The following is a 22,433-nucleotide window of genomic DNA, read 5'->3' as shown; positions in this document are numbered from 1 at the left end:
TGATGCACAAGATGCAAAAAGGTTCCTATCTTGACAAACATCAGGTTCAACCTGCACTAGAATCCAAAGTATTTCCTGGCAGAACTGATATTCAGGACGAAGGACAGGCACCACACTGGTAACAATATCATCCGTGGAGAGAGGAAGAGTACTGGTATATATGGGAGGGCAGGGTGTAGAGATGTGAATAAGGAATAGAAGGGGAAACTTCAATAGATATTAAATCTTTATCAGTTGTATTTTTGAATCAAAATAGGAAAAAATAAAACAAGTATGTTCTAAAAACCATGTTAAGATTTTAAACAAAAGTCTGCAAATATTTAAATTTAAAAAACAATTATTTCTGTATTTTGTCATATCTTTGGAGGTAACAAGGAAAAAGAGTAAAATGATTAACCAAAGAAATTAAAACTTAAAAGAATAAGAAAGGAAAAAACTCACTGGCTATGGCCACGTTGCTTTTAAAATCCATTATTTCAATGACCTGCCTATATTAAGCCAAATGCCAAAGAGGCAGGTATATTTTTCAGGTTCTTGGGTAATGGTTATTTCTCTTAAATTGTTACATGGTAACTAATCAAATTAAGCAAACACATATTCTTTTAAAAAATCAAGTAGAATGGACCCCCCAATTAGAGAATTTTGTGAGGGAGAGCCCAAACTTATGGCTACAGCTCTTTGGTGTTTAAAGCTACCCTGAAGAGCGAGGCCTCCCTCTATGAAGAGTTTGTACTCTAGATGATTACTACGGACCACTTATGTTAGTATACGTTACCAAGGCCAAAGGACCATTCGTCAAGGGGAAGAGAAAAGTAAAATTATTTGTTCATTTCCAGTTGCCATTTAAGGCTACAAGATTATCATATTTAGCAAAGTCAAAAATCTAACATCCTTACACTCTATTTTATCCTTCTTTCAAATCAGGATAGAGGCATCTTTGTTTTCCTTTTTTTTTTTTGAGACAGAGTCTCACTGTCGCCAGGCTGAAATGCAATAACGCGATCTTGGCTCACTGTAACCTCTGCCTCCTGGATTCAAGCAATTATCCTGCCTCAGCCTCCTGAGTAGCTAGAACTACAGGTGCCCGCCACCATGCCCAGCTAATTTTGGTATTTTTAGTAGAGGTGGGGTTTCACAATGTTGGCCAGGATGGTCTTGATCTCCTGACCTTGGAATCTGCCCGCCTTGGCCTCCCACAGTGCTGGGATTACAGGTGTAAGCCACCACGTCCAGCTGCTATACCAACTTTTATTTCTAAAAATAAGATAAATTTAGTGCAAAGAAACAATGCATTATATATTTATTTTATTTACACAAAAAATTTCAGTAAAAGTCTAGGTATTAAAAAGTTGTCACCAAAAATATAAAATGTTGCAGAAATTTTACCATGATGCAGGAACAGTCTTGCTTTCTAAGAAAACTGAGAGTACACAGGAGTTTCACAATGTGTTTTAAAACACCCTCATTAATGTCTTCTTTGTTGTTTTGTAGTTTAAGTATTTCAGTTGATAAACCAGCTTGCCAAAATTTGCTTCAACAAAAGAGTAAACTACTCAGGGGGGGAAAAAAAGGAGGCAAACATACTTCAGTAAGCCAATATGTTGTGCTGCATACAGCCAGCATTTGCCCTGTAAAATATATGCTTCTCAGTATGCAGACTGTGTAATCCCTTTAAGTAACAATTACTAAGTTAAACAATGCAATCTGTCCACTGGCAAGAAGAAGTATGTTATGCTGTGGATCAGGAGATTCCATCAGGAGATGAACTCAGCTTCCAGCCCTGAGGCCAGTAAAGACTGAACATGTTCCAGACAGGACACAGCCAGAGAGACAGTCTCAGGTGTGGTAAGAGAGGAGCAGCTGCTCCACTCAAGATTATACCTTGCAACCAATTCAAGGAGATTGCTCAGCATCATTTGCAAGGATAACAGGTGCACCTTGAACATAAAAGAAAAACTGCTTTGAAAATGTTCTGGCCAAAAAATCTGTTAATCAGGAAAGGAGGAAAACTGTGCTAGACCTATGGAAATTCCACTTTCCAACTTATTCATAAATACTCCTTCCCACTGAATTCAATTTATGTAGAAAACACATATTTCATATATTAAAAAATATTGTCCAGTCTTTTCAACTCAATTTTAAATGTATGTTTATGGCATATTTCTGGCATGGAAAAATAGAAAGTATATTCATATATGAACTCTTTGCTATGATTTAACAGATATAAACATATTGCCATATTTTCTTCAATCTCTCTTTCTTCATAATATGTTATAATGTATTAAACATTACATAGCTAAATTCCCATACTTCCTTTTTACTCCAAGGATAACTTCTTTTTTGAAGTTGAGAAGTATCCTGCCAAAACAGTTTTAGATTTTACTATACACATGTACACACATATTCATAAAAAATATATGTTGAATTGCTTTGCATATCAATTTCCAAAAAACAAACAACTGCAACAAATCGAAAGAAAAATGAGTAACCCAATACAAATGGCCAAAAGATATGAAGAGATCTTTGATGAAAAGTAAAAACCAAATGGTCAATATTATGAAAAAATATTCATTCTCATTAGTAATCAGGAAATCCAAATTAAAATAATAAGATACCATTTCAAACCCAAAACACTGGATACACTTAAAAATATTACTTTTTGAACATTATAGAGTATGTCACCAAGAAAATGAATAGAGTTGGGGCATTTATGCCAATAATCTATTCCTAAGACATAAATGGCACAAATATGTCAAATAGTGACTAAACTCTTCATTCATATCCAGTGACACAAACATAATTTACCATTCACTGTGATTTTTTATGTAAAGTATTCTTTGGCATCATTTTGTATAAAAACATATGACAGCGTTAAGTTTAACATAGCTAGTAAATGTTATATTAATGCAGTAAGTATTTTACTATCCAACTTTGTATAGAAGTCAGTTTTAAAACCATTAAGAAAATAAAGTTATTCTTGTAATTTTTCCAAAGTAGACACTGCTAAAAACACAGCTTGAGAAATATATGTTAAATTTTTCTTTCTGACAGGTAAACTCTAATCAAAGATTGGAGCCTCTGTGTCTATCATTCTGTCTCAGACACTAGATTTATATACTTTCTATTAATCTGAAAGTTATCTAACCAACATTAGCTAAATGAAATTGTACTTTAATCCAACAATGACTGCACAACTGGAGAAACATAATGTCTCTAATATGTTATTCCCACAACTCCCCATAAGGACTGACCTCTGGAAAATTATACAAAAGATTTTCTCATAAAAGAAAAACTGGCATTTCCTTTGTACCTTAGGAGGAGACGATGGAAGGGAGGAACCATAGTTCAGGCCATCACCACAAGAACTGCCATGAAGAGATAAAACAGAGGCTTGAGTAGAGTAGATGCTGTCATTATCAGGAGAGTATTGAGACTCAAATGTGGATTCATCTACTAAGTCAACATCATTTGCGTCCACCTAGAAATAAAAAAATAGTGTCAGTTGGGAATTCTGTTCTATTACATATATGACAAACAACGTCCATTTGAAACTAAAAGGCAAACTGGTATCATTCTTTTATCTATTATTTTTCTATACGCCCTCTTCATTCTCATCAGAGACTGCTAATGCAGCACAACAAGGACAAATAGCCCACCTACAGCAGAAAGTGCTGGCATACAAGGTTATTTTATTTCATCAATAAAAGGGCTAAAGGCAACAATTAACAAAGGGCCTGGATCAATTCTAAGTTTAAACAGATGCACAGTTAAGAAAAATATTTACTTTTTTTCAGTTCCCATGCCCAACTCTTATAATTTTATAATAAAATTGTGTCATAACTTTTTCTAGTCAACTAAAATAAACTGTTATTCAACAAGGGAGCTAGGCAATTATGTATTTGTAAGCCACACTAAAACTATATATTTTGTTTAAATTATCTTGAACTAGATTTTAAAACCATTCAAGTTGCAGAAACCAAAAAGAAAATCTGTGATTTCATGCTAAAATTATACTAACAAACAAGGGGCCTAATTATGATCTGGTTTTGGTGAAGCTTTAAGTTATAAACTTGTTAGAAAACTCATAAAGAGTGAGACAGAGAATTTCACTACATATTCTCTAATAATCCTATTGCTGTCTTCTGTCACAGAACCAAGAGAAATAATTAAATCATGATGAGCTTGAAGTTCTTTTTGTAATTCACTCACAGTCATACCTTAGAATAGGTAGAAATGAAATATATACTACCCTTCTCTGATATTACAAGTATTTCCTGTCTATCTTGACAAAATTTCGTATGTTCTTTTTTTTTTTTTTTTTTTTTTTTTTTTTTGTAACTTCAACTTACTATTTGGCCAGCAGAAGTTAGAAGAATTGTAACATCATACCAGGTCACATTCTTACACACACACACAAAAAAAAAACTATTAAAAATACCTGTGGCCATTTTGAAGTGATTCTCTCTTCAAATACATTTCATAGGCCCAATAATACATGTTCAAATTCACTAGTGACTCACTATGTGGGAGGTTGACCCTTACAAATACACATAACGTACAACAATCTAGATAGAGAGTGTTAACTAAGGCTTGTGTCATAGATTATGATACGTATTTAAGTAACATTAAGGAAAGAATACCTCAATATAATCTGTATGCCTATTTTTGATGTCTTTGCATCTTAGGAGAATCAATTCATTTATTTATTGTAGAGATAAAACACTAAGACCCAATCAATTGTTTATTTACTGTAGAGATAAAACACTAAGACCCAAAGAAGTTGAGTGACCAGTCCAAGATTACTTAGCTGGCTAGGGAGAAGACCCAGGATGCATATTACCATTATAAGATGCTAAGCTCACATAAAAGTGGAACTAATCTTCCTTTTGATTGGCATCCATTTGAAGAGGTTCAAGGAAGCCATGTAAACTCTAAAGAGAATATTATTTCTTCTGGTACTTTAGAAACAATCATATACAGTATATGTATCCTGCAACAATCAAAAAGTATTTTCTATGGCTGGGTACTATTTAACACCACAGTACCTTATGTAATTCATTGTATATACTTAAGCTATCTAGTTTTGAAGTGCTAACATAACACCCATGGAGAGCAGGGCCATAAGTTACCTGGTATGTTAAATATTACAGTATGAAATTATTGCATTTATTACAACATATACCAAAACTTTTCAAATGGCTATTTCAAGAGCTTGCAATTTTAAAATACTAACAAAAAGAATTGTCTCCCCCAAAATTAGAATCAGCAAAATGTATATATAGTCAAAGAAATAATTCACTCTGTTTTAAAGCAAGGTGTGCACAGTTATAAATACATAATGAAGAATTTAACAGGTTTTAAACATTTCTCTAGTCTAACAAAATTAAAACAAGTATTTAAAAAGCAAGTATATTCCTTTCTAGCAACAGTGCACAACATTTGCCCCACAAAAAAAGTTAAGTCAGGAACCTAGCTATAATAGTAGGGGTAAAGTGAACAGGATGTACTACTTGTATTTATAATGAGTAAATGTCACATGTATAGTTACGCCTGGTATTTAGTTTTATCCTTTAGTTATTCATATAGCATTGTACCCTGTACCAGAAAAAAAGTTTCTTCAGAGCAGAGTGGCTCCAAATACTTTTATTCCAATGGATACTTTTTTAAACATCAAACAGAAATAAAATTTTAATTTAAATTTTTCTGGTAAATCAGTATATTTACTTAAATGTATTTACAGAAAACATGGACTTTACCTTTCCTTAAAACTGTGATGTTCTTAATAACTGAACCAATTTATATGATTTTCACACTATTAATATCTAATGAAAAAAAGATACCTATTACCTCATTAAATAAAGCCAAAACACTGATTTGTGACTGAATACTGAACACAGTTAAAGAATGCCTAGAGATATCTAAGAATGAAGTTGGAGCAAACAAATGCTCCAATAACCTTAGATATAGTACAAAGATTAATTCTACATACTGCCACAATGCAACGCTAATTAAATTTTCCTCACAAATATTTTTCATATTGATTAAGGTTTTTCTTCCCAGTTTCATTTGTGAGAACTAAGTTGGAGAAAACATATTTATCTTTCCAAAATATAATGATGAACAAAGAATACAGATTTCTTCAGAATATTCTGAAAGGCAAAGTAAGACACACAAGGTTTCTGAAAAAAAAGCTTGATAAGTCATAGCCACTAACCAGAGCCAAGTCAGCCCTGAAGAGGGGTTTGTCAGCCAGTCCTTCTTCCTCACAGGAGTGTGGTGGGTAGAGAAAGGAATCCTCCTTAGCAGAAACATAACCTTCTTCTGGTGAAAGCTGTAGGGAAAATGGGTGTTCAAGGACCAGTTCATGGAAAAGAGAGAGAACAGCAAAGAGGAAAGGAAATGGGAAAGGAAGGGTAAAGGTAGGAAAAGTGATAGGGGAAGAGAAAGAAATAGGAAAGTTTTCAAATTATATGACTTTCACATAGAATGATAAATATGAAATCTGATATTTATATTTAACATTTATTTGGTATGAGACAATGAGGATTATTTATTCTAATATAAAAATCACCTGTGGGATGGGAATCCCTTTCTACTAACTTTTCATTCTTATAAAAATTTATTTTTCTAAATCAATGATTTTTTAAAATTCTGTAATAATCTTCTAGTTATTTTTATCTGCAAAATATTCTGGTCAAACAATGACTTCCTAATAGAGAAATGAAACAACTTTTAGGTATTAAGAAATAAAAGAAGTTGCAGAAAAACAAAATATTAAAAAGAAATATCAACTTCTGTCATCCTTTGTAAAATATTATTTTAAGTAATTCCATTTACTTGAAAAGGAATGTTACTAAACCCTACAGTGAACTCAATTTAGCATGGCTTAAAAAACAAAACAAAAACAAATCTCTACATGTACACAGTCTGCTTAACTTGCAGTTTAGAGGTATTATATTCCAAACTTGGTCACATTGACAGAAAAGCTAACAAATTTATTCTACTCTCACACAAAATGGGCTAAAATATTTAGCTCATCAGCTTGCCTACATTACCTGGTATCACCAAAACATTCAGAAGAAGTATTATAGGGGGAAAAAAACCTGTTTTTCTTCTTTGCCCACATACGTGAGTTTAATATTTAACAAGTCTCACTTTAGGTAGTAGAGTTATTTATCACGTATTGCAATGCTTACTGAATTAAATACCAAATACTGTCATAAAAGAAATTTATTTTGGAACTATATAGAAAAAAGAAGACTACTTCTGAATAACTGGTATGGTTTCACCTTGAGGACAGTAAAATAAAAGGTATATCGAGTCATGTTTGCCATTTCTCTCTGTCCAACAGAAAGACCAGAACCAAATTTACGGTCCAATCTTAATAAATACAGTCTTTGATAGCCTATCTTTATTCTTACATTTTATCCATAGTGCTCTTTTGTCATGATTTTTACAAGCCTGGTTCGATTTCAGATTGGATTAACATATTCTTCAATCATCCTGCCCTCCTTATCTTTGTTTTTTTCATAAACATACTTTAACAGGCTACTGGAATTCTTTGTGGACTAAAAAGTGGTGCATAAAACTTTAACACTTAAAATACATTAACAAAGCTTACTGTTTTAACAAATTCTTTCACAAAAATCAACAAACCCGTACTGCTACTTATGAAAATATATTTATGTGTCTATATTTTCTTAAGAAAAGGTATATCTGCCTTTTCACTTAAAACTATATTGACATACTGGAAAAAACCCACAAATATTCAGAACATCTCCAATATATAACTGCAATACAATGATAAGTGTCATTTGCAATCACCATATCTAACAAAATATACTGCTTTATGTAGCATAGATTCATTAGTTATTTCTATTATTATAGTAATTTATGATTTGGGAGCTATTCCCTGCCAGGAGAAGAGCCATAAACTGATGAACCCATTCTGGAAAGTTTAATTTCCTACTCTGCAGTAATTAGACAGCAAATGTGTTAAAGTCAACTGAATTTAGTAACTTGAAGACACTCTGATGGAGATTCTACTTTATCCCACTGTGATTAAAGATTTTATTGTTAGTTGTTAAGCCTATTAATTTTTCTAATAACCCACTACATTGGTATACATATTTTAAGCCATATTTATTTGAAAATATTTGATTCTGCATTCATCATGACCTTATTATCAAATATAAAATGTCAAGGCTGGGCATGGAGGCTCATGTCTGTACTACTGGCACTTTGGGAGGCTGAGGTAGGGGATCACTTGAGGTCAGGAGTTTGAGACCAGCCTGGCCAACATGGTGAAACTAAAAATACAAAATACAAAAATTAGCCAGGCATGGTGGTATGTGGCTGTAGTCCCTGAACCCAGGAGGTGGAAACTGTAGTGAGCTGAGATGTCACCACTGTACTCCAGTCTGGGTGACAGAGCAAGACTCCATCAAGAAAGAGAAAAAAAGAAAAAAAGGAGAGAAAAGAAAGAAGGAGAAAGAAAGAAAAGAAAGAAAGAAAGAAATGTCAAAAATGAACCAAATAGCATTATTAATAAACTTTGTGGCTTTCTTTCCCTTATTTTTTAAAAATATTACTTAAAATTAAATCTTTATACCTATGGAGCTAGTAATCATGTTGATGAAAAGTACTGAAAGTCATGATTCAATCATGAAAACACCTACAGCTAAAAGTAGACCTATGAACCATTTTGCTTGTAAATATAAAAGGAATCAATAAAATCTGAATTCTTACGGGTAAAGGCTTAGTAACTCCTATTCTCACAGTTCCTGACGGTGCCCCCTTCAGTGCTTCTACAGCTTCCTCAAGACTGCTGTTTTCCAAGTTAACATCATTTACAAACATGAGTCGGTCACCAGGAAGGAGTCGTCCATCCTTTTCAGCAATGCCACCAGGCACCAAAGAACGAATTACAATCACAGTGCTGGCTGGATCAATTGGATCCTGACAGAAAGCCAAAGGAAAGAGGAGTCAGCTCATTTTACAAAGAAAATTCTTCTACAGGTTGTCCACTGTAAATTGTAAGGAATGAGTAATTGTTTCAAGTGTCTAAAAATTGTCATGCCAAAAAAAAAATCCATACAAAATTTCTAATCAGTTATTTAGGCAAAGGTTATCTCCATTTTAGAGGGTTTAGGAAGAACTCACCTGAAACAATGGCACCCTCACTTCCTAAAGTTCCTGAGTAGACCAATCTTAAATTGTACAGATAACTTTAAAATCATAATTTCAACCTTGATAAGTTATCAAATTTTATAACTATCATTGGATGTCAGATGTTGAATATATCAATTATTAACAAAAGCATTTGTTAAATAGGCTATTACTGTATGGAACATCAACTCACTACGAGATATACGTGCACTGAAGGTAGGACCCAGCCTTTTGAAATGAAAGAATAAAGAGAGAAGCCATAAAGTATGTGGTAATGAAATATTTTCAGATACACAACAACCTTAATGTTTTAACAAGACTCTAGAGTCAGGCCGTAAGAATACAACTTCCTGGAGTCATCCAAGGTGGCTTTCTGATTTGGTGTTAGTAAGAAGCAACAGCTGCACTCTATCAGACAGGCTTTACCATCTCCTCCCTTAGCAAAGAACACAATGCAGGCAGGGACACAAGGCCAACATGACCAATTTAAGTATGTTCATAAATTTAGTCAAATGATTGGAACAGCAGAAATATTAATTGGAATATCAGATTATAAATTATCATTCATGTCACAGGCAAAAGAAATATCTACTTCTTTATGACTTACCATTAAAACACAAGCTACCGAATAAGAGCACGGAAATAAAAATAATATAAACACTCCCCAAATAATGGAAAAAAATCCACCATGATATTCCTAAAATGTATCTTCCAATTTCCAAGAGGTGAAATAAAAATAGCTCAATGAATTCAATGTTAAAAGAAATCCTTTGTGATAATCAGTGAATCATATAAATCACTATTTTGAAAGATTGACTAGAAAAAAGAAAATGTCTTTGAAAGCTATAAACTATCATCTGCTTTTTCTCTGACAGCAACAATATACCTTTAGTATACAGCATCTTTTTTAAAAAAAAATTTTTAAGTAGGATATACTTACCTGATAATCTAAAATGCTAAAACCAAGCCCTTTGCTCCCTTTCTCCAGCTCTATGTGCTGAATGCCAGCCTCCCACATGGCCAAAGGTGCTTGAACCTCCTCTGTGCTCTGACCCGCATCAGTCATCGATAGCACTGGATCCTCTGTCTCTGACGACCCGATGAACTCACCTAGATCTACATGAGGCTGGATAATACATCAGACAGTTCTTATTTCAGAGGCACTAGATAGGCTGACACACATACCAACACCACAAGAAAAGGGATATTCCCAGCATCTGTCCAGAGCAAAACATTCTCAAACAAGAGTAGCAACAGTTTTTCATGAAACCTTTAGGAACTGAGGTAGTAATTATTGAAAGTTGTTAAAAATGAAGAAATATCTAAGTTTTAACAAACATTAAAAATACATGATTCAAAGGTCTATGAAAATATGCAATGGTTACATCTCAACAGCATGATTGTGGGTGATTGTCACTTTTTTCGTCAGTGTTTCAATCATCTCTATAGTCAGAAAAAAAGATAAAGCTATTTTGATATTAAAAGAATTCTTATGATAAATAAAAACAAGAGAAAATGGATATATGCAAAAGTTCTATACTCTATGCTAATAAGAGTTCTAAACTGCTGTGACTTGTGCATATGGTTATTTTATTAATAAATTAACATACACAGTGGCAAAACATAAGATTTGAAAACAGATTTGCCCCAGCTTGAAGCAGCTTAAATATTTGAAATCTGAGTTACATTGAGCAATATTCCTAACCTGGGCTCCACAGTTAACCATCTCATAGAATTTTCTAAGGACTAAATGAAATAACATTTATAAAGCATCTGACAGAAATATGGATTCAAAATGTTAGCTTCTTTCAGTGAAAATAAATTAAAGAATATAGGTTAATCCAACTTTGTTCATCTGTATGCACATAACTTAAAGAAAGATGTGTTTATGAGGATGAAATCCTAGTTTGTCTAATATCTTTGCTTCTAATCAATTATTGCATAGCCTAGGACCATGGATGCAAATGACACCCATCTGCTTTATCGTAATAATCCCTTTATACATGTAAAAACATGTATGGATATATATATATAGCATGCTAGACTTTGAGTGCTATAAAATTTGGAATTATGTTTCTTGTTCTACCCTATTCTAATCACACATATGAATATTAAACTATGAATTTCATTCTTCAAAATTTTCAAAATCATTCCATTATGCTGATTCATTCAATATAATATATATCAAATCCTAACATCATCTCTCAATATATCTTAAATAAGATTTGACTAGACTACAAATTATGCACAGTCCAAAGCTTAACTTTAGGTATGTATTGTGTATCCTCAGAAAAGCTGATTAGCTCCATTTCTTGACATCATGATATGAATTGGAAAGAATAAGCAAACAGGAAAACGTGAGTTTCTGAATGTCACAGAGAACTATCTGATATATAGCATTATGAACTCAAATTTATCATATTTTAAAAGGATAGGTGTAAACAAGTAAAGCCTATCCACACAGAAATGCTGTGTCCATCCATATTTTAGCCATTCACTATGTGGCAACTGTGTGCCAGGCAGAGTTGGATAGGTTATGTAAAAATATTTTTTACCACGTATGTACTCTGCATACACTATTTACATACTTCAGTTTTCTCTTCTGCAAACAGAGACAAATATGACCATCTACTTCATAGAAATATTGCAAGTAAATTAAACAAATAAGTAGTGTGCAATAATATGTAACATGATTTCATAACCTTATTTAACCTTCAGGGAAACTTTCTGAGACAGGCATCATGACTTGCATTTTACTGAATTGAAAACTGAGGTTCAGAAAGATGAAGTGATTTGCCCAATTTCCTACAGCTAGTGTCAAGTCTGATTCAAACCCAGATTCGTCTGACTTTAAATTCTATCCTCCAAGCCATGGGCTACGTGAGTAAATCCAAAACCCAATTTAAAAACGCTTAAAAATTTTTAAACCATTTAACTTTTCCATTATAGGTTAGCCTCATATATGCAAATCTGATACCTTTTCTGTTAGCTCAATATCACATAAGTCCAGGCTATCCAATTCTGATTGGGTGGTGGGTGGCACAGTTCGACGGCAGCACACCATTGTCACTTCTATAGGCAGTTCTTTTAAGATATTCACCACATCTTGGTGATTTTCTCCACGTAAAGTTATGCCATTTACCTGTGAAAAAAGATAAATTGTCCAAGAAACAACACTTTATAATATGAATATTTTTGTGAACACAATTTTTTATTAAATAAATATAAATTTTACTTTAATCATTATCATAGTTTTACTGTGCTCAGAATTATAGTGAGAACTGTGGAAATACCATCTAAATTTATGTGCAAGTGTAAAGTATGGTTAGAATTGGAGCTTCTAAAGCACTCAAAAAATAAATAAATAAATAAAAACCACTAGCTTTCATCCATGTTTGATCTGCCAGTGTAGTCGTCTGGGAAAAAAGAGACAATAAAAATATTTTCAAAGAATAAAAGGAGCAAGGAGAAGAACATTGTAAAACTTTGATATTTTATATAAAGTGGAAAAAAATGGAAAATGACATATATTGTATGCTAGTGTGTTTTAAAAAGTAAGGGAAAACAATATATTCAAATTTTCTTATTTATGCATTAAAAATACTGGCAGATTACAAAGAAACAGATTAGTAGTTACCTAACGAAGAGTGATGAGAACTGGGTGGATAGGGACAGGAAGGAGCCTCTTTCCATTCTTTATCTTTGTATTCTCTGTGATTTTAAACATGTAAATGTATTACTTATTCTAAAATAAATAAAGATTAAAAAATTTTCAAAGAATGTTGTTACAGTTCTCTGGACCTAAGCAAAAAATGGCACAGAATTAGGTTTAAAGCTAAATGTATACAAAGACACAAAATTTCTGCTTTGGGTTGTTTTTATCTGTAGATTTCTCTCAGGTCCCCTTTGGAGGAGAAATTTAAAATAAGAACTTAATCACCACATTAAGCCTCCTGCAACCTTTTCTATGTCTTATTTAAGGAGGAGAAGGAACAGCATAGCTCCTTACTTCCAACAGCTCGTCTCCACTGAAAAGCTTCCCGCTGTGTCCAACAGGACCCTCTGGGAGAACAGATCGGATAAAATGATGTCCCACTGTTGCTTCCAGGCTTATCCCCAATCCACTGTTCTCACTAAACTTGCTCACATGGGCCACCTGAAAAGAAAAAAAAAAAAAATCACCATGATTTTTATATTCTATTTCTACTCATGCACACACTTAATGTTTTATGTTCACCCAAAAGTGGTCATCTTTTCTCACAAAGCTTCAAAAACCATATTGTAAAACTGCAAAGCTTTGGGGCTTTTCCTTTGAAAGAGTACTGCTGTCTTCTGACTTCATGAACTAACAAACTGAAAGGAAGCAGCGAGCTGCAAGCAGCCATTACACAGGTCTCATTTGTTTCTCATAAATAGGTACAATTTCTCTCCTTGTTTCCCAAGTAGAAGAATGAAATTCAGAAAAGTTACAATAACCAGAGTTGCAGAGCTAGAAAAGGGCTTTGACTCAAAACAAAGAATCTAGAACCACATTCCTGGTTTTATGCTATATCCAGAGACAATGATCTTTAAAAATAATCAAAGCTTAAAACAAAAGAATGAACTTCCAATTTCCTACTGTTACACTAAATAAAGAAAAATGTTAGGAAACTGTTCATTTTCACGTAGAATCCAGTAATTATAACATTAAAATCAGAAGGTATGCCAAAGATGATCTACTTTATTTATTTATTTTTTTTACTTTACAGCTAAGGAAATTGAGGGATAAAAAGACTAAAAAAGTTTCATTAACAAGAGCTCTTTCAAATTTTAATGATAACATGTGCAGAAGTCACTTTCAGAAGCAATATCATCTGACTTTGAAATCCAATACTGGACGAAATCCTTCTCACCCCCGAAAACCCAATTTAGACATCACTTCTTCTGAGAATGTCCCATCAAATAATGTACATTAGTCCTGTTACACTACTTCATGATTCATTTATGCTATATCATTACACAGCAAACAACTTGAAGTCAGATCTATGTCTTATTTACCTTGATCTGACCAAGGTCCATAAATAACTTAGTCATTTTTCATTTTTTGTACACTTCTGCCCTTGACAGATTACTACGAATGCCACCAAGAAAGCATGTGCACAAAGGGCAGTTAAAAGTTCAGTCTTTGAATAAAGAAAATGTGGCACATATACACCATGGAATACTATGCAGCCATTAAAAAGAATGAGTTCATGTCCTTTGCAGGGACATGAACGAAGCTAGAAGCCATCAGTCTCAGCAAAGTAACACAGGAACAGAAAACCAAACATTGCATGTTCTCACTCACAAGCGGGAATTGAACAATGAGAACACATGGACACAGGGAGGGGAACATCACACACCGGGGCCTGTCAAAGGAATGGGGGCAAGAGGAGGGAGAGCATTAGGCCAAATACTCAATGCATGCAAGGCTTAAAACCTAGATGACAGGTTGATAGGTTCAGTAAACCATCATGGCACATGTATACCTACAATAACAAACCTGCACATTCTGCACATGTATCCCAGAACTTAAAGTAAAATTTTTTAAAAAGTTCAGTCTTAGGTCTGATGCCTGCAACAAAATGGCTAGTCAAAAGGTCTCCTTCATTATTCAATTGCCACACAAAGAAATGCTGTCTCAGTTATCCATACCTGCCACATTAACCCTATCCCTCCATGACAGTAATTTCTGAAGTTTCATATTAAATTAGCCATTGTTAAGATGAACCTTAATGTATTTTTCCTTAACTCAATTTAAAATGGTAGTAACAGTTATACTTATTCAATTCATATTTGACTGTTAATCATTTTGAATGTTTTAAAAAAAAATTATACTAAGGTGCAGTGGCGCATGCCTGTAATCCCAGCACTTTGGGAGGCTGAGGGGGGCAGACTGCTGGAGTTCAAAATTAAGACCAGCCTGGGCAACAGGGTGAAACCCACTCTATAAAAAACATAAAAATCAGTTGGGTGTGGTGCAGCACGCCTGCAGTCCCAGCTACTTGGAAGGCTGAGGCAGGAGTACAGCTTGAGGCTTGGTGGTCAAGGCAGCAGTGAGTCATGATTGCACCACTGCACTCCAGCCTGGGTAACACAGCGAGACCTTGTCTCAAAAAATGAAAAAAAAAAATGATGATTATGGTCATGAGGATTAAATGAAACACTAAGAACACTGCTGCTTGGCACAAAATACTCTCTAAATGCTTGTTATTAATACATGTCATCTGTTGTATTTTCTCCCTTTTCATCTAGGGGTATATAAACATTATAAAAAATATGAAAAATTCTACCTAACATAGTATAATATTTTATTTTTCCTTTTGAAATCCCTGAAATGTGCTGGTATGTATCTTAACATTGGTAATTTGTATCAATTTTGTAAGACTTCCTTTTGGGATGGTAGATCACAATGGCTATGTTAGATATACAGGCTATTAATAAACACAAAACATTCACCACAGCATAAGTGGTATGAAAAAAGTATGCAGGATTTTTTCAGGAAGGTAAATACATAGTAAGGTAAAAGAAAGAGTAGGAAAGAGTCCTTTGATGATTGTGTTCATAAGTCGTGATAATTTTATTTTCAAAGAAACTCTCACTCTATTTCGATTATTTCCATAAATCATAGGTTTAAAAATCAGAAAAACCCTTCCTTGTATCTATAGTATTCATATTACTGGAAATATTAAAATACTGATAAAATACAAGTTTCAAAACTTCAATCCCATTTATTTCAGTTCCTTTGTTACTTGCCTTTCTCCAACCTTAATTTTTTTTAATTACCTGGATTACCACATTTAGGTCATCTAAAAAAGGCCTGTACATTTGATTCTTCTCCGGAACTCTGATGATTGACTCTATTATTCCCTCGAACTGCCTGCTTAAATACAGTTGCAAGTTATGAAATTATGGAGGGTAAGCTAACCTACCACTATTTCATAGTTAATTCCCATAATCCTTTGCCACTTTGCCAGCAGGGCAGCTTCCTGTTGTTGTGCATCTTCTATTTCTTCTATCTTCGCTGACAGTAATGGATACCCTGAAAAAGTCAAGGCAATCAAGTTAGTAGCAAACTACAAAAATCTGTCTACTGCTGAAAGTGGGGTGCAGAACTCCCCTGCAATCATTATATTGCAGTAAATCTCTCCCTTCACCATTATTGCTTTTTTAATATATTTGGGTGCTCTGATGTTGGGTGCATACATATTTACAATTGTTATATCTGCTTGCTGTATTGACCTATTGATGTTTTTCTCATTACATAATGACCCCGTCTTTTTATTTTTTTACTGTTCTTCACTTAGTCTATTTTATCTGACATAAGTATAGCTACTCCTGCTCTTCATTTTTGTTTCCATTTGCATGAAATATCTTTCACGGGATATTCCCACAGATTGTACCCCAGCAATATAGCAATACTGGGGCTCCTCTGAATGTGATGTTTCTTTTCTCTTGATGCTTTCAGTATTCCTTTTTATTTTGCTGGTCTGATTATGACGTGCCTTGGGGATTTCCTCTTTGTATTGAATATAGTTGATTACCCCTAAGCCTGTAGCTGGATGGTGTTGTCTTTCTCCAGGTTTGAGAAATTTTCAGCCACTAATTCCTTAAATATGGTTTAAAGTCCTTTTTCTCTCTGGTCTCCTTCAGAAAAAATTCCTGTTACACAGAGGTTAGCTCACTTGATGGTATCCCATAATTCTCACAGGTCTCCTTCACCTTTTCAATTCTTTTTTCTTTCTGCTCCTCTGATAGGGTAATTTCATATGGTCTATCTTCAAGCTCACTAACTTTCTCTGTTTGATCAAATTTGCTTCAATAAAAACTTTCTAATGAGATTTTGGCTTAGTTACTGTATGATTTATTTCTAAGCTTTGTATTTTTTATTTATAAAAGAAAAAATAAAAGATACAAAGATAAAAACAAAAGATACAACAAAATAAAAGATACAAAGATAAAAATAAAAGATACCAAGCAATAATTACTTCTCAAATTTTCATTGTAATCCTGAATTATTTTTTTAATTCCATTTTGTTTTCTATCCATATTTTCTTGGGATTCCTTGAACCTCTTTAAGAGAATTATTCTTATTTTTCTGTACATTTCACAGATCTTCAATTCTTCTGGGTCCATTGCTGGAGCTCTGTTGGGTTTCTTTTGATGGTATCCTATTTCTCCATGTTTTCACAATCCTTGTATCTTTACATTGATGATGGTACATTTGAGGAGTTGGCTACCTCTTCCAGTTTTTACAAGTGCTCTTTGGTGGTTTTAGAGCTTTACTACTTAGTATCAGAACTTAAATGCTGGGCTGTTGCTTCTCCCATTCTGGGGAGGATTTATACTGAGTACTGGAAGTAAAACACTGCCCTGGAACTCTTTGATTTGCCATTATTTCCTGTCTAGGGGAGACTTACAGTGAGCACTGAAAGTTAATCACTGCCCTAGAATTATATTGTTCCACTGCCATGGGTCCCCAGTCTTGGGAAGACTTAAGCAGTCACCAAAACTTAATCCAAACCTTTCAGTTCTTTCTAGGCCAGGAGATGGATCCATGAGAGCATCAGGGTTTTGTGGAAAGTTGAGCTAAAGACGGGATATTCCCACAGATTGTACTCCAGCAGCACCATGGAACCATCCAGCCTCTTCTGTTAACATGGCATACCCACTGATGAGAGTGCAGAATACCTGCCAGTGCATGCCAGTCACTGTGATCAGTGCCCCTATCTTTGTTCACTATTTACCCCAAGGGCTTTAGCCCTCCTGTAACTCCTAATGGTTCTCAAGAATGGGACCTAGGTGGACTTCCAGTCAAAGATTACCAGACCAGTGGAGAGACTGAACATCTACCTCCAATTTCCTCCTCTCATCTTGGAAACTGTGAGTCTAAGGAAATTCTCTTTGAGTGGCATTATGCCAGTCTGAGGAAGGGGGCAGATCAGCCTCAACTCATTTATCTTGTGAGTTATGGCTTCTCTCAATCCTGTAGGCCCGGGAAGTTTCTCTGCTTTTCTCCCTAGTTTTGGTGAACTCAGGGTGGTATTTTTGTCTTTGATAGTTGTATGTATATAGGAAGAACAATGTAGGAGGAATCTTCTAATCTGCCATCTTGTTGATGTTACTCTTCAATTTACTGTATATTTTCAAATCACCAGAAGAGCAGAATGTTGTGTTGAATATTCACAACACAAAGAAAAAATAAATCTATGAGGTGATGAAAATGCTAATTACTCTGATTTGGTCATTATACACTGTATACATGTATGGAAATATCACGCTGTACCCCAAACATATATACAATTATTATAGATCAATTGAAAATAATAAAAGCAAATAAACAAATTCAGTACAGAGGGAAATAACTATGCAAGGATGAACACAGATTGCAGGGAAGCTTTGAACTGATTCTGCAAGAGAAATAGGAGGGTCAGTCCAGAGTCATATCTCTTTCCACACTTCCTTTCTCTAAGTCTGCGGTGTTTACACAGCTAGGCAGTGATTTAAGCAGGTAAGATTATGAATGGGAAAAGTGGGGAATCATGCTGCTGATAAAAACAGTCTGCAATTAATATTCAACCAACCTTCAGCAGAACAACTCTCCATTCTCACCTTCTCACAATTGCCCCAAGACTGGATTTCAGGCATATATTTAAAAATCATAAAGTCTAAACCTCTGATCTTGCTGGAAAGTCAAATGACTTGTCCAGGCTTGCACAACGAGTAAAATATCTGTGGAAGAGGCAATAATATCTTATCCTTTGTCTGAGGACTAATACTAGGGCAGATGCATTAAAATCACTTAGAAGTTTGTGCTTTATTTAATTCCTGATTCTAAGTCTATAGTCACCCCCAATGTATCCTGCCACACACACACACACAAACACAAACGCACACACACAGACACAAACACACACAGAGAGAGAGAGAGAGAGAGTGATTTTTCATTAGCTACCTTCACCAAAGGAAAGGAGATGGTTCTGCGCCTTGGAGACAACTTCTACACCATGCCCACTTAGTATCATAAGTATCATGCTCTAAACATCTTTATCCTTTCCCACAACTCTTGATATTCACTTTAGCCTAAATAATTTCTTTACTTATTGTTGTAAAAATGGCAGAATGTTATTAGTACATGTGAACTCTATACATCGAACTTCTGGAATATCTCTGCATACATAAACATTCCTTTAAAATAGTAAAACATCAAAGTTTTCAGTAGAAAATTCAATAATGAAGGAATATATATGTTAAAGAACAACAAAGCTTTGGTATAATTATACAGTAAAAGGAATTTACATGAAGAGAAGGAGATCAGTTTTGTATTCTGTTCAGTGGATTTAGGTTACCAAGTACCTAAAACAATCTGAAAGGTCAAGGAAGCACAAAGCACACAGAATAAAAAGAGGGCAGCAACATTCTGGCAAAACTATGTATTAAAATAATACTACTGGCTAGGTGTGGTGGCCCAAGCGTATAATCCCAGCACTTTGGGAGGCCAAGGCGAGCAGGTCATTTGAGGTCAGAAATTCAAGACCAGTCTGGCCAACATGATGAAATCCACCTCTAAAATAAATAATAACAATAATGCCACTCTAAATTTTTTTAAATAGCTTGATAGGTCCTATGTTTATAGTGATAGAATTCTCAAAAGGTGTGATAATTTCTCTGCAATTATTTTCCAAACCAACTTTCCAATACTAAAACTTGGAACCCCTGAAAAATTGAGAAGTGAGAAAAAGCCTCCCAAAATTGAATAGTTTCATTCCCAAGAGCTTATGTTTTAAAGAATCTCCTGTTTGTTTTTAAATACTTTATAATTTTAATACTGTTAGTTTATGTTGGCTGTGTAGAAACAAAGAGATTAAGTTAGAACCACATATACAACCAGATAACTCCTAAAGAGTTCTAGTCAAAAAAAATATGGAAGTAAGAATAGACTGACTCAGCAAGAAAGTATAAGTGAATGAAAGTATAAATTAGCTATAAATGGAATATTTTAATCTGTAAGACCACTCAGTCATATTTATAAATAGGGATTTACAAACATCACTGTTTGAATTTTTTTTTAGTAACTTACAATATATCCATATAGGGTTAATCACATTAGTAAAAATCACTTATAAAAAAATAAATAATGAAGTACATAACAAGCTGGCTCTAGGTGTTTACCTTCTTCTTCAATTGGTAATATGCTGGTGTTTCTCCTCAAAGATAAAGAATCTTCATCTTTTTCATAATTTTCTTAAAGATAAAAATATTTTAATTATATCTTTAGTATAATCAAACACTTGAATTTTTCTAAACCCACCATATTTATTTGAACTCCTACATGAGAGTCTGTTTTTTAGAGATAAACTTCTCAATAACTATATGTACTTAAAATAAAGTTCTCTTAGTGGAAAAGAAGTAATACATTTCTCCTGTGATTTGCCCCTCTGTTTCTTAATAGTGCAATATATATAAATGGCATAAATATCAGAATGGTCAACAGTTTTAGAAATGAGACAGCAATTTTCAGCCGAAAGTCTGATTTCTACCAATAAACCTACCCATCAGTGAGCTACATAGGAATTTCAGTAATTTGCAGACATATTCATATACAAACAGCTTATGAATGACATTTCTAAATGTGGTATTAAAGTCAATTCTTTCAAGAAAAGGCTAGACATTTAGAATTATTATGAAGGTCACATAAATAATCCAGACAGAAGGATATCCCCCTAAAGTAAGAACATTGCAATGACATCCAGAAGTAAAGCAGAGACAGAAAGGTAAATAACTGCCTGTTTCCAACTGAGAAATGGTAACAATGAATAGGACAGGAAGAAAGTGGCTCTAGTCAAAAGCCTACTCTATAGTTTATAGACACATTGCTGGTTCCAGTTAATCCTGACTTTATTAAACTTCCTTTTTCCCCTTGATTTATAATGAATAGTTGAGGGTAAAATGCATTCTGATTAATTAAAAACCATTCTGAAATAGTAAGTTATTTTGGAATTAGAAAAAATTGCAGATAATATAAAGGTCTAACTAAAAACCAGATTAACCTAGGATTACCTTTGCTTAGGCTGGCATTAACAGGAGACAAATCTGCATCTTTTGTGATGTCTTCCCTTGACATGAGCTCGGCTTCCTGCTTCACTCCCCTCCTCATTAGTGTCAGGACCACAGTTTGTCCCGTGTGTCGCAATACCTCTACTGCTTGTTGATTAGTAAAACCCTGAAGATTTGTACCATCTACCTGTGAAAAAAGATATGTTACATGTTAAATAAATGGATATTTGCATCAACAATTCACAAAATGTGTCTGTATAGTTTGTTAATGTGAAAAGAATGGAGAATAAGTATTCCCCTTATTAGGGAATGTACACTAAGACCCTAGTATTTCTTTGGGAACCAGTATTAACATGGATGCACTGGAATCACTTGAGAGGGTTCTGTTTATTTTAATACAGATTCTGGGGTACCATATCTAGAAACTGAGTCACTAGTTCTAGGGTGGGGCACAGGTTTTTATGCCTTTTCTTTTTTCCTTTTTGTTGAGACAGGGTCTTGCTCTATTGCCCAGCCTGGAGTGCAGTGGTGCAATCATGGCTTACTTCAATCTTAACCTCCTAGGCTCAAGCAATCCTCCCACCTCATCTTCCCAAGTAGCTGGAACCACATGCACACATCACCAGACCTGGCTAGTGTTTAAAACTTTTGTGTAGAGATGGGGTCTCCCTATGTTGCCAGGCTAGTCTTGAACTCCAGGGCTCAAGTGATCCTCCCATCTTGGCCTCCTAAAATGGTAGGTTTACAGGTATTAGCCACTATGCTCCACATCTACTCTTTTTTAAATATGCTCTCATATTCCTCAGTTGATCTCAATGCACAGTCAAGTTTGGAAACCAGAATTATGCAGGATTAAAAGGCATAGAAAATAGCGATGAATGTGCTCATTGAGTGCACTGATGAATCACAAAGTCATATTTATATTGCCTTTCAAAAAAGAAAGAAAAAAGTACTTTGCCTTTTTATTTTTCTCTTTAAAAAATACATCTGACTTTCCCCTTTTCACAAATGACAAAACATTCAAAAATGTCCCTGTGATCTTTCCAAAATATAGATATCTCCCCATATCTCCCCAACCTTCCCTTCTACAGAAAACTCCTTAGGACAGGGCTCCCAATTCTCAACGTGGCTCAGAATGGCCTGTGCCAAGTGCCCCCACCTCCTACCAGCACCAACCTCATCTCTCATGA

At 34.3% G+C, this 22,433-nt stretch overlaps 1 protein-coding gene across 20 annotated transcripts in view; it reads right to left on the bottom strand.

The window, feature by feature from the left end:
- MPDZ (multiple PDZ domain crumbs cell polarity complex component) overlaps nucleotides 1-22,433 on the bottom strand; it is a 172,941-nt gene that overhangs the window by 74,262 nt on the left and 76,246 nt on the right. For all 20 annotated transcript variants that reach the window (XM_064381629.1, XM_064381589.1, XM_021675929.2 and 17 more), the window contains exons 11-19: nucleotides 21,247-21,430; nucleotides 20,359-20,430; nucleotides 16,119-16,228; nucleotides 13,178-13,324; nucleotides 12,146-12,310; nucleotides 10,109-10,294; nucleotides 8,749-8,958; nucleotides 6,215-6,331; nucleotides 3,311-3,478 (exon numbers count right to left, since the gene is read on the bottom strand). In XM_064381629.1, coding sequence (XP_064237699.1) covers nucleotides 3,311-3,478; nucleotides 6,215-6,331; nucleotides 8,749-8,958; nucleotides 10,109-10,294; nucleotides 12,146-12,310; nucleotides 13,178-13,324; nucleotides 16,119-16,228; nucleotides 20,359-20,430; nucleotides 21,247-21,430 — 1,359 coding nt within the window. The remainder of the gene's footprint in view (nucleotides 1-3,310; nucleotides 3,479-6,214; nucleotides 6,332-8,748; nucleotides 8,959-10,108; nucleotides 10,295-12,145; nucleotides 12,311-13,177; nucleotides 13,325-16,118; nucleotides 16,229-20,358; nucleotides 20,431-21,246; nucleotides 21,431-22,433) is intronic.

The sequence above is a fragment of the Aotus nancymaae genome, unplaced genomic scaffold, assembly GCF_030222135.1.
Source record: "Aotus nancymaae isolate 86718 unplaced genomic scaffold, 86718_ANA_hifiasm-v0.15.2.pri h1tg000003l, whole genome shotgun sequence".
Lineage (NCBI taxonomy): Eukaryota > Metazoa > Chordata > Mammalia > Primates > Aotidae > Aotus > Aotus nancymaae.
This window is presented reverse-complemented; position numbering and strand designations above follow the sequence as displayed.